We start from the raw sequence: 14,036 nt of genomic DNA, 5'->3' as shown, positions 1-14,036 counted from the left end.
TATTGAAAGGGGGGTAATGTATGCATTCGTAAATGTTAGCATGTATGTATTTGTGTAGCTGTGTTTGTTTGAAGAGTCTGTTAGACGACAAGGCAAACCATTGAGCCGTTTTTTGAAGTGAATTAACAAGTCAAATGAGCGCTGCAGCACCCTGCATAGGTTAGCACACACACAAACACTCCCACGCTTATCATCACATCGTCTTTGTTAAAGAAATGAGGCCAATTAAACTGATATCATTCTTTCCCTCTCGTTTATGCCTCCTCCATTTATCATGTTTGTTTTATCTATTTCTCTGTCGTTTCTCTCATTTCATCTTAATCCTTTTTTTCTTCATCTTGAATTTCTTTTTCCTTTTCTTCTTCTTCGTCCCTTCATATTTTCTTCTTCATTTTCTTATTCCCTTTATCATCATCATCATCATACTCCTCTTCATTTTCTTCTTGCTTGACTCCTTTTTCCTTTTCCTCTTCATCTCCTTTCTTTTCTTTTTTTCTTCTTCCTCTTTCTCAACTCAGCCTTGCTTCTTCATCATGGTTTCCTCCAAACTCTCTCGCCTTCTCCCGCTCTGTGTTTCCTAACAGCATGATAAACCCCCGTCTGCGATTGGCTGCCCCCCCCCCCCCCATTGCCATGGCGCCCGTGAGGTCGTAAACAGCGGCCCGTCTCCCCCGGCAACGTGCCATCTCCATGGACGCGGGGCCGCTAAGACAACCAACTCTGCGTGTGTTACGTGTGTGACTGAGGAGGAATGCGGTGATAGCCAAATGTGTGTGTTTGCGTGTGTGTTAATGAGTGGTCATAAGTGAACAAATGTTTTCACTGGGTTCCACTAATGTTGCGCAAACAAACACACACCCACACCCACGCACACACCCACACCCACACACACATGTTTGTAGAACAGGTGTGTGTGTGTGTGTGTGTGTGGGTGTGTGTGTGTGTGTGTGTGTGTGCGCGTGTGTGTGTCATTAGTATGCCACAGTGAGCTGTGCCCATATGTCACTAAACACAAGCAAGTATTATTTACCCCGGATGGAGGATGACGATTTGGATGAGAAGAAGAAGAAAATCCAACATGGAGGGAAGTTTGGAGAGAGCGCACAAGTGGTTTAGATTGAAAGGAACAAAGGGAGGAATAAAAAAAAAAGGAAGATCAGGATGGAAAGTAGGATGGTCAATAAAGAAGGAGGAAGAAAAAGAGGGTGGAGGAAAACAGAAGAGAGGAAGGAAGAAATAACAGATGATAAAAGAAAACAAGAGGGATGATGGTAAGCAGATAAAGAGGAGTGAAAAAGACAAAGGAAAAGAAGGAAGAAAAGAGGGAATGATAGATGAAAGGTAAAAAGAGGGAACACGCATGAAGAGAAGGGATAAGAGAAGATAAAAGAAGGGACAAAAGAAGGTAAAGGGGAGAGATAACCATCACAGAATGAAAGAAAGAAAACAAGGGATGATGAGAAGGAATGTAAAATAGAGGGACAAAAGAAGGAAGAAATGAAGGGATGATAGACAAGAAGGTCAAACAGAAGGAAAAAAAGGAAGGGATACAAAAAGAAGGGACAATAGAGGGACAATAATGAAGGAATTAAAGAAATAAGAAGAAATCATAGAACAGAAAGTAAAATTAAGAGATCATAATGAAGAGGGGCAAGAGAAGGAAGAAATTAAGGGGTGATAGAAAATAAGGTCACACAGAATTAAAAGAATGAAGGAAGAAAAATATGGGCAGAAAGGAATGAACAGAGGGATGACAGAAAGGAAGGGATGAAAGACAGGACGGTAAAATGGAGGGAAAATAACAGAATTAAAGGAAAATAAAAAAGAAAGCAAAATTGAAACATTGAAGGGGCAAGAGAAGGAAGAAATGAAGAGATAGAAAAAAGATTAGAAAGAAAAGAATGTCAGGGATAAATGGAATGACAGGAGGTATGAAAGATAGGAAGGTAAAATGGAGTGAAGAAACGTGAAAGAAGCAGTGAAAAGAAATAGGGATAATAATAAAGAAGGGACAATAAAGGATGTAAAGTCAACAATGAAAGAATGAAAAAATAAAAGTAGAGTTGAAAAAAGTAAAGGGGTCCATGCCGTGGTGAAGTCATGCCCGAGCGGGACGCAGGGGCATAAGTCTCCAGTAGCGCCCCCCTATAGACCGTGTTGTACGAAACTTGGTGGGCTTGTAAGGAGTCAGCCACAGATTATTATTGTCAAATTTCAAGCAGTTTACTGTTGTGGTTTGTGAGATATAAACATGTAGTGGTTGTAGCGCCCCCTACAGCACAGATTTCACGAAACTTGGCATGACTGTACGCAATCATATTGCAATGACGGTCGCCAAGTTTCAGTAAGGATTGGGTGAATACTTCTAAAGTTATATCACCTGTAGCACCCCCTGTAGACATAATGTCACGCAACTTGACGGGCGTCTACACAATATGTTACAGATTGTGTATGCCAAATTTCATGAAGTTAGCTATTGCAGTTTTTCAGATATTGAAATGTTGCTTTTGTAGCGCCCAATAAAGAGACCAAGGGTCACAAAATCATGTTATTATCAATGATATGAAGTTTGATTAAGTTTATACAAGGTATATACTTCACAGAAGATTAGCTTTTGAGTTATGCTGTTGCACGCCATAAAAATTAATTAGCCATTAACTTAATCAATAACCCTGCTAAAGTTCTTTTCAGAACTTTTCATTTTCTTTGTCCATAAATGGTACATGGCAAGTTTGGTGAGAATTGGATGAACGGGCTAGGAGGAGTTGATTTTGCTTTGAGGTGCAATTTTTTCAAAATGGCGGAAATAAATGGCAGGCGGAAATGGGTGTGGCCTAGTCCATTAGAACCAGGGCTATGTCAGGGATATAAGGAATCAGAGGGAAGGAGAATTTTGTTTCTAGGGCACATGGTTCTCGAGGTATGAGCCAAAACGTAAAGTGGCTTAATATAGGGCCACCTAGGTGTGTGTAATGATACCTTGGCAAAGTGGAATGCCAGGACTTCTACCAAGTTACCAGGTCTGAATGCCTTTCGGCCTTGCAGTTTGTCCTGGGCAGACACTTTTAACTACGCAAGGCAGAAAAAGATAAATCATTATAATAATAATAAGAAGAAGAAGAAGAAGAAGAAGAAGAAAAATCGCAACAAAATCAATAGGGATCCTGCAACTTCGTTTGCATGGACCTCTAATGATGAAAGATGAGAAAAAAATAAAGAAGGAAAGCAAGATTTTTTATGAATGAGCGAGCACAAGAAGGAGGCAGGAAAACTAGTAGAGAAAGAATAATGACAGAAAGGAGGAAATAAAGGAAAGAATGAAGTAAGGAAGGAAAATAGAAAGAGGGCAAAGAAACAGAGAAATGTAGCAAAAGAGGGAAGAAAAAAGGAGAAAAGACAGATACAAGAAACGAAGGAGGGTGGTTAGGGGGGCTTGAGGGCGAAGGAAGGAAAGAAAGGGGGACATCGTGAGAGAAGGAGGGAGGGAGGGATGGACAGATGGAGGAGTGGGACCCCAGAGATGTGTCATTCATCACACCACCATGCAATCTGCACTCGTTTACTCTCTCTCTCTCTCTGCAGGTCTTTCTTTCTTCTTTTTCTCTGTCCCTCTTCTGTTTCTGCCTTTCTGCATCCTTCCATTAGGGGTTAATCTCTCCATTTCTTTCTATTCTTTCTTCCCACCATAATTTTTGGCTGTAATTTTTTTTAGGTTTCAATATCTCCTCCAGCAACATCCCTCCTTTCAAACTAGGAAGAGCTACTATTATCTGGTAGGCTATGAAGTGCTACAAACTGTCATACAGAGTATCTCCTGAATCATGTTATGAATTGGTCTACAGCTTATTTATTTTAGATGTTGCTGTGGAAATATTTCAGGATTTGAATGATCACATTTGATGAAAATGAACCAAAATGCAAAGCTCACCGACACCACAGCATCAGCAAATGGCTGACCATTTCTTTGAACTGTCCCAGATCTATGCTTAAAGTTATAACCTAATCGTACTTTAAATTCTAATAGTACTTGGATAGCGACTGATGACATTTCACAAGAACAGACAAAAACACATATATGAAAGCTATGTGTCACGCCACAATATTTACTACAAACACTTGAGGGCAGCACCAAAACAAAATGCAATTGCAAAAACAACCAGTTAAAATAAAGAGATAAGTGCATAAAAACAATATAATTTGAGTGTCTGTCTTCGTCCTACCAGTGTGGGACAGCAGACTGGGTGACAGCAGACCAGGGAGGCCCGGGTGCAGCAGCCTGGGGCTTTCCTGGATCCCTGCTCCAGAGCAGCGTTTGGGAGGACGGCCTGGACGAGAGCTGGAGGGGGGAAGACAGAGAGAGAGAGAGAGAGAGAGAGAGAGAGAGACAGAGAGAGAGAGAGAGAGAGAGAGAAATAAATACATTAATAAGACAGAATTAGATTCAAGAAATATAAACAATAGTAGATTGATTCATTTTTTGTCAGTGCATGTTTCCCTTCTTAGATCATTTAGACTACAGAGCTGCCAACTCTCACGCTTTCGCCGTGTGACACACGGTTTTGCCTGTTTTTTGGTCCGAGACTCTTCTAGCCCAGACTCTCTGACTTCGCAGAGAGTCTGGCCTAGCTCCATTGGCAAACGTTTATTTCCTGGTGGGAGGGCACAGTTTGAGGTTTAACCAATCACTAACGTTTGGTAATGACGTATGTTATGCGCCGGAGCCTTCAGGCTCTGCTGCCTCATACTTCTGCTTTCAAGAAGGCAACAAGTAAACAAATCGCTACTCTACCATCCCCCATTGAAACTAAGGACGCGAAATTGGAATAAAAGTGCTGTAATGCCAGGAAGCATATCCACAACGGAGCGAATGGCTTCGAGTATATCCGTCTCCGTTCGTGTAAACATTTCAAACTCGGCGCGCAACTGAAACGTAATCGCTCTCAGACCCGCCCTCTGTTCGCTGATTGGTTCGCCAACCAGTTGGCCGGAGTAAACGTTAGCGGATCAAGCTATTCCAGACGGAGTACTGTAGGGAATGCAAATGAGCGGAAGTACATAGGCAGGCGGAGCCAGGCTAAGACTCTTCCGTTCCTTTTCAAACTCCACGACGGTAGATGGCGCTGATGAGCGCCCCTGAACCTTTGCGCTGCGCTACACCTGCAGTGCACCCCTTTACTATCTATGCCTGCACCCCGAAGTAGACAGAAGAAGAGATACAGAGACCGCCAGGACAGCAGGAGAAACCAGAAACTACCGTATTTTCCGGACTATAAGGTGCACCTGAATATAAGCCGCACCAGCTAAATTTTGGAGAAACTACAGATTGTGCCATATATAAGCCACCCCCGACTATAAGCCGCTGGTGTTTTAATGTTTAATTACCGTAAGAGTTTCTTCTACCACGGAGGGGATTGTCGGGACAGAAATGACTGTTTGGAAACGCAAAGCGTCCCATTTATTTACATTTGACAAACATAAATCTTTCGATCAATCAAATAAAAAAATCAATCGATCAAACTTTCACATCTTTGACATTACAAACAGCATTCGTGCAGTGCACAAATAATACAACGGTGCGCTCCTAGCGCACTTCCTGCAGTCATAGTACCGTAGTAGTGCAGTATAACAAAAAACAAAGCTTACAACGCTTGACGAGGCAATAACGTTAAATGGCTAAATTTAATTTGTTTGTAAAAGTAACACAGCAGCAAAAGTGCAGTAACCCGGCTGCTAAACAAAATAACCAGCATCTTTTTCGAAAACAGCCAACACAGCAGCAAAGGTGCAGTAACACGGCCGTTTACTGTATCAAAATAACCAGCCTGCTATACCAGAAAAGTCAGTTCTTAATCCTCGTGTCATCGTCTATGACATGATAGTGCGCCCCTGGTGACCGTTAGCTGTAAAAATCCATCCGCCGTTTTATAAGCCGCAGGGTCCAATGCAAGTGACAAAAGTAGCGGTTTATAGTCCGGAATTTACGGTACTTTGAGAAGTCTGATAAAGAAGAGAATCTGAGCTGAGACTAGGCCAGAACCATGCACACAGATCAATATGCTCAAAGCCGGGATAAGCCTCAAAATCGGGATACTAAAGACCATGTAAACGCAGTCATAGACAAGGACTTTACCCAGCTTCTGATCTGCATCTGATACTGATTATGCCTCATTTTAGCTATTTTTGTAATGCATTCATCAGTTTTATTGCTTGAAAAAGTTGTACTGTTTAAGCACTTTATTTGTTGCACTTTATTTGTCTCTGATGGACGATCAGGTGGGAGACTTTGAATGAAGAATAATGTCCCTCCTTAACTAACTTGTGTCGTTTTTGGCTGAACATAAATCATTAAGTGCTCTTAAGAATACAATTATTCACAACATAGGTTAGGTTTTAGTTAAGAATTAGTTTAATACCATTTTAATTAAAATATCAATCAACCTACCTAGGTCAAATCTTAAACACTGATCTATGAATAAGGCTTTATTGTCATTTAGGCACACTGATAGTTTTCTGGTTGAATGTTCAGCTCAAGTCTACAGACTAAGACCTACAAGTCATGATGCTGAACATGAATCAGAATTGTTCAGGTATTGCACATCTTTAGCAGACTGCCCAAAAATCCACTAGAATGCTGGAAACCACATCTACTTAATCCAAAATCTCCGGGGGGTGGACCTTCAGCTATGTCTGCTTCACAGAATGTAACCAATATTGTCTATCTTCAGTGGGCTGCCCCTATCAACAGCTTTGGACCTCCCCACAAACCACCAGAATGCAGGGTACAACATGGGTACAACATCAAACTAATTCCAATTATCTTATATCTGAGCCACCAATTTGTGTGACTGCGTGCACGGCATAATTTTGGTCACCCACGCCAAAATCTCACTCCAAGGTTTTTTGAAAAGTTGGCAGGTATGATTTAGATGTCGATCTAGATACACAATCCATAAGAAACAGTACTGTTAAAATTGTATTTGAAGTCAAGGAATATATTATGCATCATCAGTTTTTGTCTTAGTTTTGAACCACATTTTGTTACATTTAGTTCTTTTGGGGCAGAAATGTATGTCATTTCAGTTTAAAAGAGGAAACATTACCATTAGCTGGGAGAATAGGAAGCGAGGAAGAGCTAATATTAGCTGCTGGGAGGATAAGAAGTGAAGAAGAGCTACTATTAGCTGGAGGCAAGGAAGAGCTACCACTAGTGGAGAGGCTAGTAAGGTAGGAAGAACTACTAGCTGGAGGCAAGGAAGAGCTTCAACTAGCTGGGAGGCTAGAAAGCTAAGAAGAGCTACTGTTAGGTGGGAGACTAGGAAGCCAAGAAAAGCTACTATTAGTTGGGTTGCTAGGAAGCCAGGAAGAGCTACTGTTAGCTGGAAGACTAGGAAGAGCTACCACTAGTAAAGAGGCTAGTAAGGTAGGAAGAGCTACTAAGCTAGGAAGAGCTACTATGTCTCGTTAAGACGGTAAAGATTTACATACAGTAAATTTATAATTAAAACAACTCTCAAATGCCACAGAAATATAAACAATATCCAGCTGCAGTGACAAAAGTATAGACACTAAAATGTTGAAATTTAATCATTTTTAACACACACACACACACACAAAACCACACATAAATAAATAAAAAAATCATATTTTGGGTCTGTTTAAGATGAGGAAGAACATATCGTGTTAACAAGAAAAATTTGTTATTTTTTTGTCATAGATTGTATATAAATATGGACATCGTATCCCCACTCCCTTGAATCGGTCAAACTGACGCTATTTTCCCGGGGATAGGGGCGGCACCATTTTGCAAGTTTGGGGCAGGAGTCTGATCAGTATGGTCCGAGAGTGGAGTCACGTGGAGTCGCGTTATCAATGACCCACCCTCACTTCTGCCAGACTCACTCGCGTTTTCCATTTGATTAAGGGCCCGCCCACACGGAAACGCAAAAACGCCGAAACGCATAAGTTTTTCATCGTTTTGGCCTTTCGTCCACACGTATCCTGTAAACGCATTGCCCTAAAACGTACTTTTCTGAAAACGGGTCCCAGGGTGGAGAAATTCGCAAACGCAGCTCTTGCGTTTTCATGTGGACGGCGAATACGGGGAAAACGATGATGTCATCGCCACACTCCCGAGCAGCCTTCCACATCCCGCGAGACGTCTCGTAACAACATCAACAACAATGGCCAACTACATGCTAGTTTTCATGCTGGAGACGATGTTGAGCCTATTAGGGTTACTAGGGCAACATATCATGCTCCTGTGCCACCACGCTGAGCAAAAAAGGCGATTTGTAAACAGCGCTCAAGCTTTATGCGCATGCTCCGCATCTTCCTCTCCATTTTTGGTGAATTTCTGAAACCGAAACAGCGCCACTTATAGGCCTGGAATAGGAAGTAGCGTTTTCGATCGTGCTGAAACGGACCTGTGTGGACGCGGATATTTCTTGAAACGATGATCGAAAACGGAGAGGGAAAAGATCGTTTTCGTACGTGTGGACGGGCCCTAATACTGCTCTCTTCTCTACCTCTACCAGTTACAAAGAATTGTTGAATTATAGACTATATTACTTACTTACTTACTATAGTAATTACTCATTTTTTTTTCCTACTCTCACGGTCCTACGGAATCGCTTTACAGAGCAGTTGGCACTGCAACTGGTTTTTGGGCATTGGGGTCAAGTCTTTTACAGTTGACAGACAGGCTAACAATAAAATGGGTTAAATATAAAGAAGGACAATTTGTCTAATTAACATGAGACACAAAAGTTGTAATGAAACCAACAGAAATAGAATTTTAAATGAAATGCAACCAGAGAAACAAAATCAAAGCTGTTTTAAAGAGAGCTTTCAGATGCTCTCAGATCCTTATGGTTATTCCTCTTCAATGTCAAATCAGTAAAGCTATAACAGCCTTGACACCTACCTACGTGACAGCCTTGACACGCTACAAAGCTAAAGAGCTCAGCCACCTTCAACTATTTTTTTAGCCCAAATTATATAAATAAATAAAATCGAGATTCTGTGAATCGGAATTGAATCGATTCAGGAAATCAGCAGAATAGCCCTAAAAGGTAGAGTATGTGTGCAGTTGCGGCCTAAATAGTTTAAACTATTCACTGAAAGACAGACAGAGGAGATGTTAGCATTGACTGAGGCTAAATACTGTATGATAATGCGCATGTAAAAACAGTGAACACAATACATGTTCTCCATGTACACCTCCTGTATTATGCATGTGCGCGTAGGCATAAATAAACACACATGAGAATACAGTAACTACACACAAGCAACTGAACATGAAGACACACACACACACACACACACACACACACACACTCAGGAGGTGTGCATACAGGCCAGCTCTCTGCAGGGTGGCTAAGTAACAGATGGTCGTCCAAAGTCATTTACACCTACAGAGAGAGAGAGAGAGAGAGAGAGAGAGAGAGAGAGAGAGAGAGAAAGGACAAAAATAATAAAACCCACTAAAATAACTGCATACAACGCCTTTCTCTGGTATCACATAAAGTGCTAGCATGAAACTAGCTTATCGCTTACAGTATTGGTGGATTTTACACTACTGCAACCTTAATACAACTTCAGTTTTAGGTAAAACAGGATCACAAAACAGTTTCCTCCAACTAAATATGATCAACAAATTGAGCGATTTGTTCAATCAATAATCCCAAATCTTCAAATATCCTCAAAAATACCTGGATAAATCTTCTTCAAGAAACCCAACACATGCAGTTGACCAAAACAATTCTTGTGCAACTTCAGGTGGCACATCCCTTTCGCACTGTACTTAGCCTGGCCGTTGGGATTTAAACAGATACTGAGAAAGAAACACATCTGCAAGCATCTGGATAGTCCTACAACCAATGATGCTCAGATAACATGTATGACTATGTCGTTGTTACTCTTCTGGCCATCACCACATAAAGCCCTGTTCAAATGATCTAATTGGCCCAGCAGATATTTGCAGGGACCTTATTGGTTCCCAGACAAACTTTAAGCAACAAACCTTTTGTGGGGACGGCACGTTTGGGTTACCTTCGTGGCTATAATACTAGTGGCAGCCAACAAGAAGAACAATGGTGCTACTTTGTTTTAATGACTCCTGCGGATATTATCAAACTGGGTTTTCAAGAAATCTGAGCAGTGATAGCAAAAAGAGCTAGCTCCGTCCATAGGCTAGCAATCAGAATCAGAATCAGAAAAGACTTTATTGCCAAGCATGTTTGTACATACAAGGAATTTGCTTTGGTGTTGTTGCACTCATTAGGCGTAAACAAATAAAATAAAATATAGAAATGTCTCTCAAATATACAAAAATACTAAAAATATACATACAGTATATACAACAACCACAACATTTACACTGGGATGTATTTTTATGTGTTGCGTGTTTCACTCGCCCGGAATGTACATTAAAGTCCAACTGTCAGAACCAAAGCTAAACGCATGTGGGCAAGGCTTAACCACTAGCATTTTGCTACGCTTGTCAACAGTAACTAAGAAGGGTGGGACTTAGAGTTGGGTCGGTTATGGGAATACTGGAACAGAGCAGAGTGGATGCTGGGCTTTTCACAAACATGGTATGGGTTAGAGCCCGTTGGGAGTGGTGGTGTTGGTGGTGAGAAAGTGTGCTAAAAGATGTGGAGATAAAATGTTGAAAATGTTTTTGGGTGTGATCCGAATGTGCGAAAGACATGCAGAGTGCATGAAGAAATGAAAACATGAACCTGCATTTTTCCTCTGAACTCTGCTTAACCCCTCTCTCTCCCTCCTTCAACCACACACAATAAGCACACTATTCCATTTTACACACAGGTGTTTGTATTCAAAGCTTAAAGCCTTTCCATCAACAACATCTCCTGCTACCTTTCAACTGCCTCATCCACACAATAGATACATGTTACAGTACAGTGTGTGTGCATGTGTGTGCATCCATCCATCTGTAAGCAACGATAAGGTGTGTTTGTGTGTATCCACGTGACTAAATGCCGTGTGTGTGTGTGTGCAAAGGACACATGATATCGCCTTCTCATTAGCCTTACAGTTCTTTGTTCAGAGTAATGACTGCAGTGTGTATGTGTGTGCATCCCGTAGGGTTGCCATATGTTGGACATTAATCCTCGTCAATGGTCCACTCTCCTTACTGCAACTGAGCACAGGAACAAAGAGCAGGTCACACACATGCTTTCATGCAAAAACGAGAGGTTCACATACATGTTACATACATGTACGCACAGTTACACACTTATAAATCACGTAGACGTCTGGCTACACACACACTCCACAGCCAGTCCACTGACCTACATTCATTTGTTAACCTTAACCTCAACTGTATTCAAACATCTAAATGGAATCCATTTGTTGTCCACTGACTCTCGTCTCTTCACTGAAACACTGGAACATACATGAAGTAAAAGTGGGACATGCATGAAGTAAAAATGGGACAAAGCATGAAGCAAAAAGTAGGACATGAATGAAGTAAAAAGTGGGACATGCGTGAAGTGAAAATGGGACAAGCACAAAGTAAAAAGTAGTACAGGCATGAAGTAAAAAGTGGGACATGCGTGAAGTAGAAGTTGTGTAAAGTAAAAATGGGACATGCATGAAGTAAAAGTGGGACAAGTGTGAAGTAGAAGTAGGACACGTGTGAAGTCAAAGTGGTACATGCATGACGTAAAAATAGGACATGTGTGAAGTCAAAGTGGGGCATGCGTGACAGCATGGACATGGACAGCAATGCAGAAATACATCTTCTTCTTCTGCTCTATTTCCAGCAGATTTGATGCTCCGCAGCAGCACAACCACTAAGTAAAGTTCTATTGTGATTGATGTTTTGATGTAAACACATACAATATATCTGATCAGATCAATCGATTTGGGCAACTGTGGCTCGGTAGGTAAAGTGGGTTGTCCATAAACCAGAGGGGTAGTGGCTTGATCCCCGGAGCAAGTCCTTGAGCAAGACGCTGAACCCCCATTTGCTCCTAGTGCATGGCACTGGTGTGTAGATGATGGGTAGATGTGTTTGTGACAGTAAAGCGCTTTGAGTACCACTAGCTAGAAAGTCGTACCATTTAGCATCCATGGAAACCATCAAGAATCTCTGATCAAAATATTTAATTAAGACATGAAACAAATCTGGTAGATTTCTCCTAAGACTTTATGGATCAAACATATTCTGCTTGTGTTTGTTTACAGTAATTACCCTAATGCCTCATAATTAAACAGGTGACGATTTATTGTTGTTAACTGAAACTCACAGCAGAAGCTGGTTGTACTTTAAGTTCTTTTTTGATTTCCGATGACATTAAAATTTACCAAGAAAACCAAAAACATGGACTGAATGGAAAACACAAAGCTGACATTTCACATGACACAATCAGCCTCCCAATGATCTGACTGGGCACCCTGAAGTAAGTCTTCCCACTTTGACACATGCGTACCGTCAACTGTCCTCCCAAATAGCTGTTTCCATGGTGACAGAGCCTTGATCAATACATCGTCATTCGCTCTGATGGGCAGTCAGGGTCAGTCGCGTACACAGTAAAGCACACACACACAAACAAGCATGACGGTGAATAAGCATGGACTTGCTAACACATTTGACAGATTGATTTAGTTCTGAACGTGCAGAGGTCACACACACCGAACACACACACACAGAGTGTAGTTTATCAAAGCCTGACATGGACAATAGGTGGGGTAGAACAATGGGTCAACCATTGTTAGCTAAAATCTTTTTTATCTTCTTCCATCCTTCCATCAGTGAGATGCTCAATTCGTTTTCCTTCACTTATTTTTACTCTGTCTTCATATTCACTTTTGGTTTTGGATCTGGATTTGGTTGATTTCCCATTTTGTCTTCTTTGTCTTTCTCTTATTGGTAATATTTTTGCTTATTGGGCCATGTGAAAGTTATAATCAGTTAACCACAATAATCAGTTATCTAGGAAGTTAGGAGTGTTAAAAGACCCAAAATGAAATCAGGTATAGCACCAAAACTCATTCATTCATCTTCTGTAACTGCTTGTTCCTGTGAAGGGTCAAGCGGTTACAGTACCATAATTATCAGGTACATATGCATGACCCTGGTCTCTATGGGTAATTAACCCTTTATGGGGTGAGAAACCATATTCGGTAATAACCACACATTTTAAATTTAGCCCCTGCGCCTCTCAGTGAGGTTGGGAGGCATGTGGTTTTCACCCAGCCAATCAGCAAAGATCAATGCAACATCCTCAGGTCAAATCAGGGTCAAATGTGGTTTGCAAGGTGAATGGTAAATGGTAAATGGCCTTGCTTTTATATAGCGCTTTTCTACCTATTGGTACAGTCACAGATACATCTACCCATTCGCTCACACAAGCACACACACATTCACACACTAGTGTCACGCACTGGGAGCAACTTGGGGTTCAGTGTCTTGCTCAAGGACACTTCAGCATATGGCACATTTAAGGGATTGAACTGCTAACCCTCTGGTTCGTGGACAACCCACTCTACCTACTGAGCCACAGATGCCGTAATTGCTTTATTAGGTACCTCAAAGAAGTGTCATAATGTTGTCTAATGATAATGTGTATCATAAGCTTATGTTCTAATGGTCTAAACATGTTTACATTTGCTTATCTCTTAAGGGTAAGGGACAATGGACCTTCACTGACCTTAATTTTCTACATGAAAATTAAAAATTTTGAAAAATGTCACAAAAGTAAAAAGGTTTTCTTATGTTCTACAGTAATACTCTAGGGCTGAAATTTAGAATTTCCAAGTATTTCAATGAGTGCCCTATAAAGGGTTAAGACTTCAGAGAATGGATTCCTAGTAACATTGTGGCTGTTACTATGCCTGATAAATAACCTAAAGGAGAAATACACATTTTTATCCTCGCCTAAAATGTCTTACTGTATACTCATGCAGCAACCCCTTTACTGTAACTGTACCAAGAGTTTATAGAAAGCACACATTTTCTACTATGGTTTTAGTAAGAATCGTATGAGACAGACTCTCCTTTTATCTAT

At 41.0% G+C, this 14,036-nt stretch overlaps 1 protein-coding gene across 1 annotated transcript in view; it reads right to left on the bottom strand.

Moving 5' to 3' along the window:
* LOC311488288 (dachshund homolog 2-like) overlaps nt 1–14,036 on the bottom strand; it is a 139,984-nt gene that overhangs the window by 60,235 nt on the left and 65,713 nt on the right. The window contains exon 2 of the mRNA XM_084544910.1: nt 4,221–4,336. Within this exon, the coding sequence (XP_084401036.1) occupies nt 4,221–4,336 (116 nt within the window). The remainder of the gene's footprint in view (nt 1–4,220; nt 4,337–14,036) is intronic.

The sequence above is a fragment of the Chelon labrosus genome, assembly GCF_963514085.1.
Source record: "Chelon labrosus genome assembly, chromosome: 1".
Taxonomy (NCBI): Eukaryota; Metazoa; Chordata; class Actinopteri; order Mugiliformes; family Mugilidae; genus Chelon; species Chelon labrosus.
This window is presented reverse-complemented; position numbering and strand designations above follow the sequence as displayed.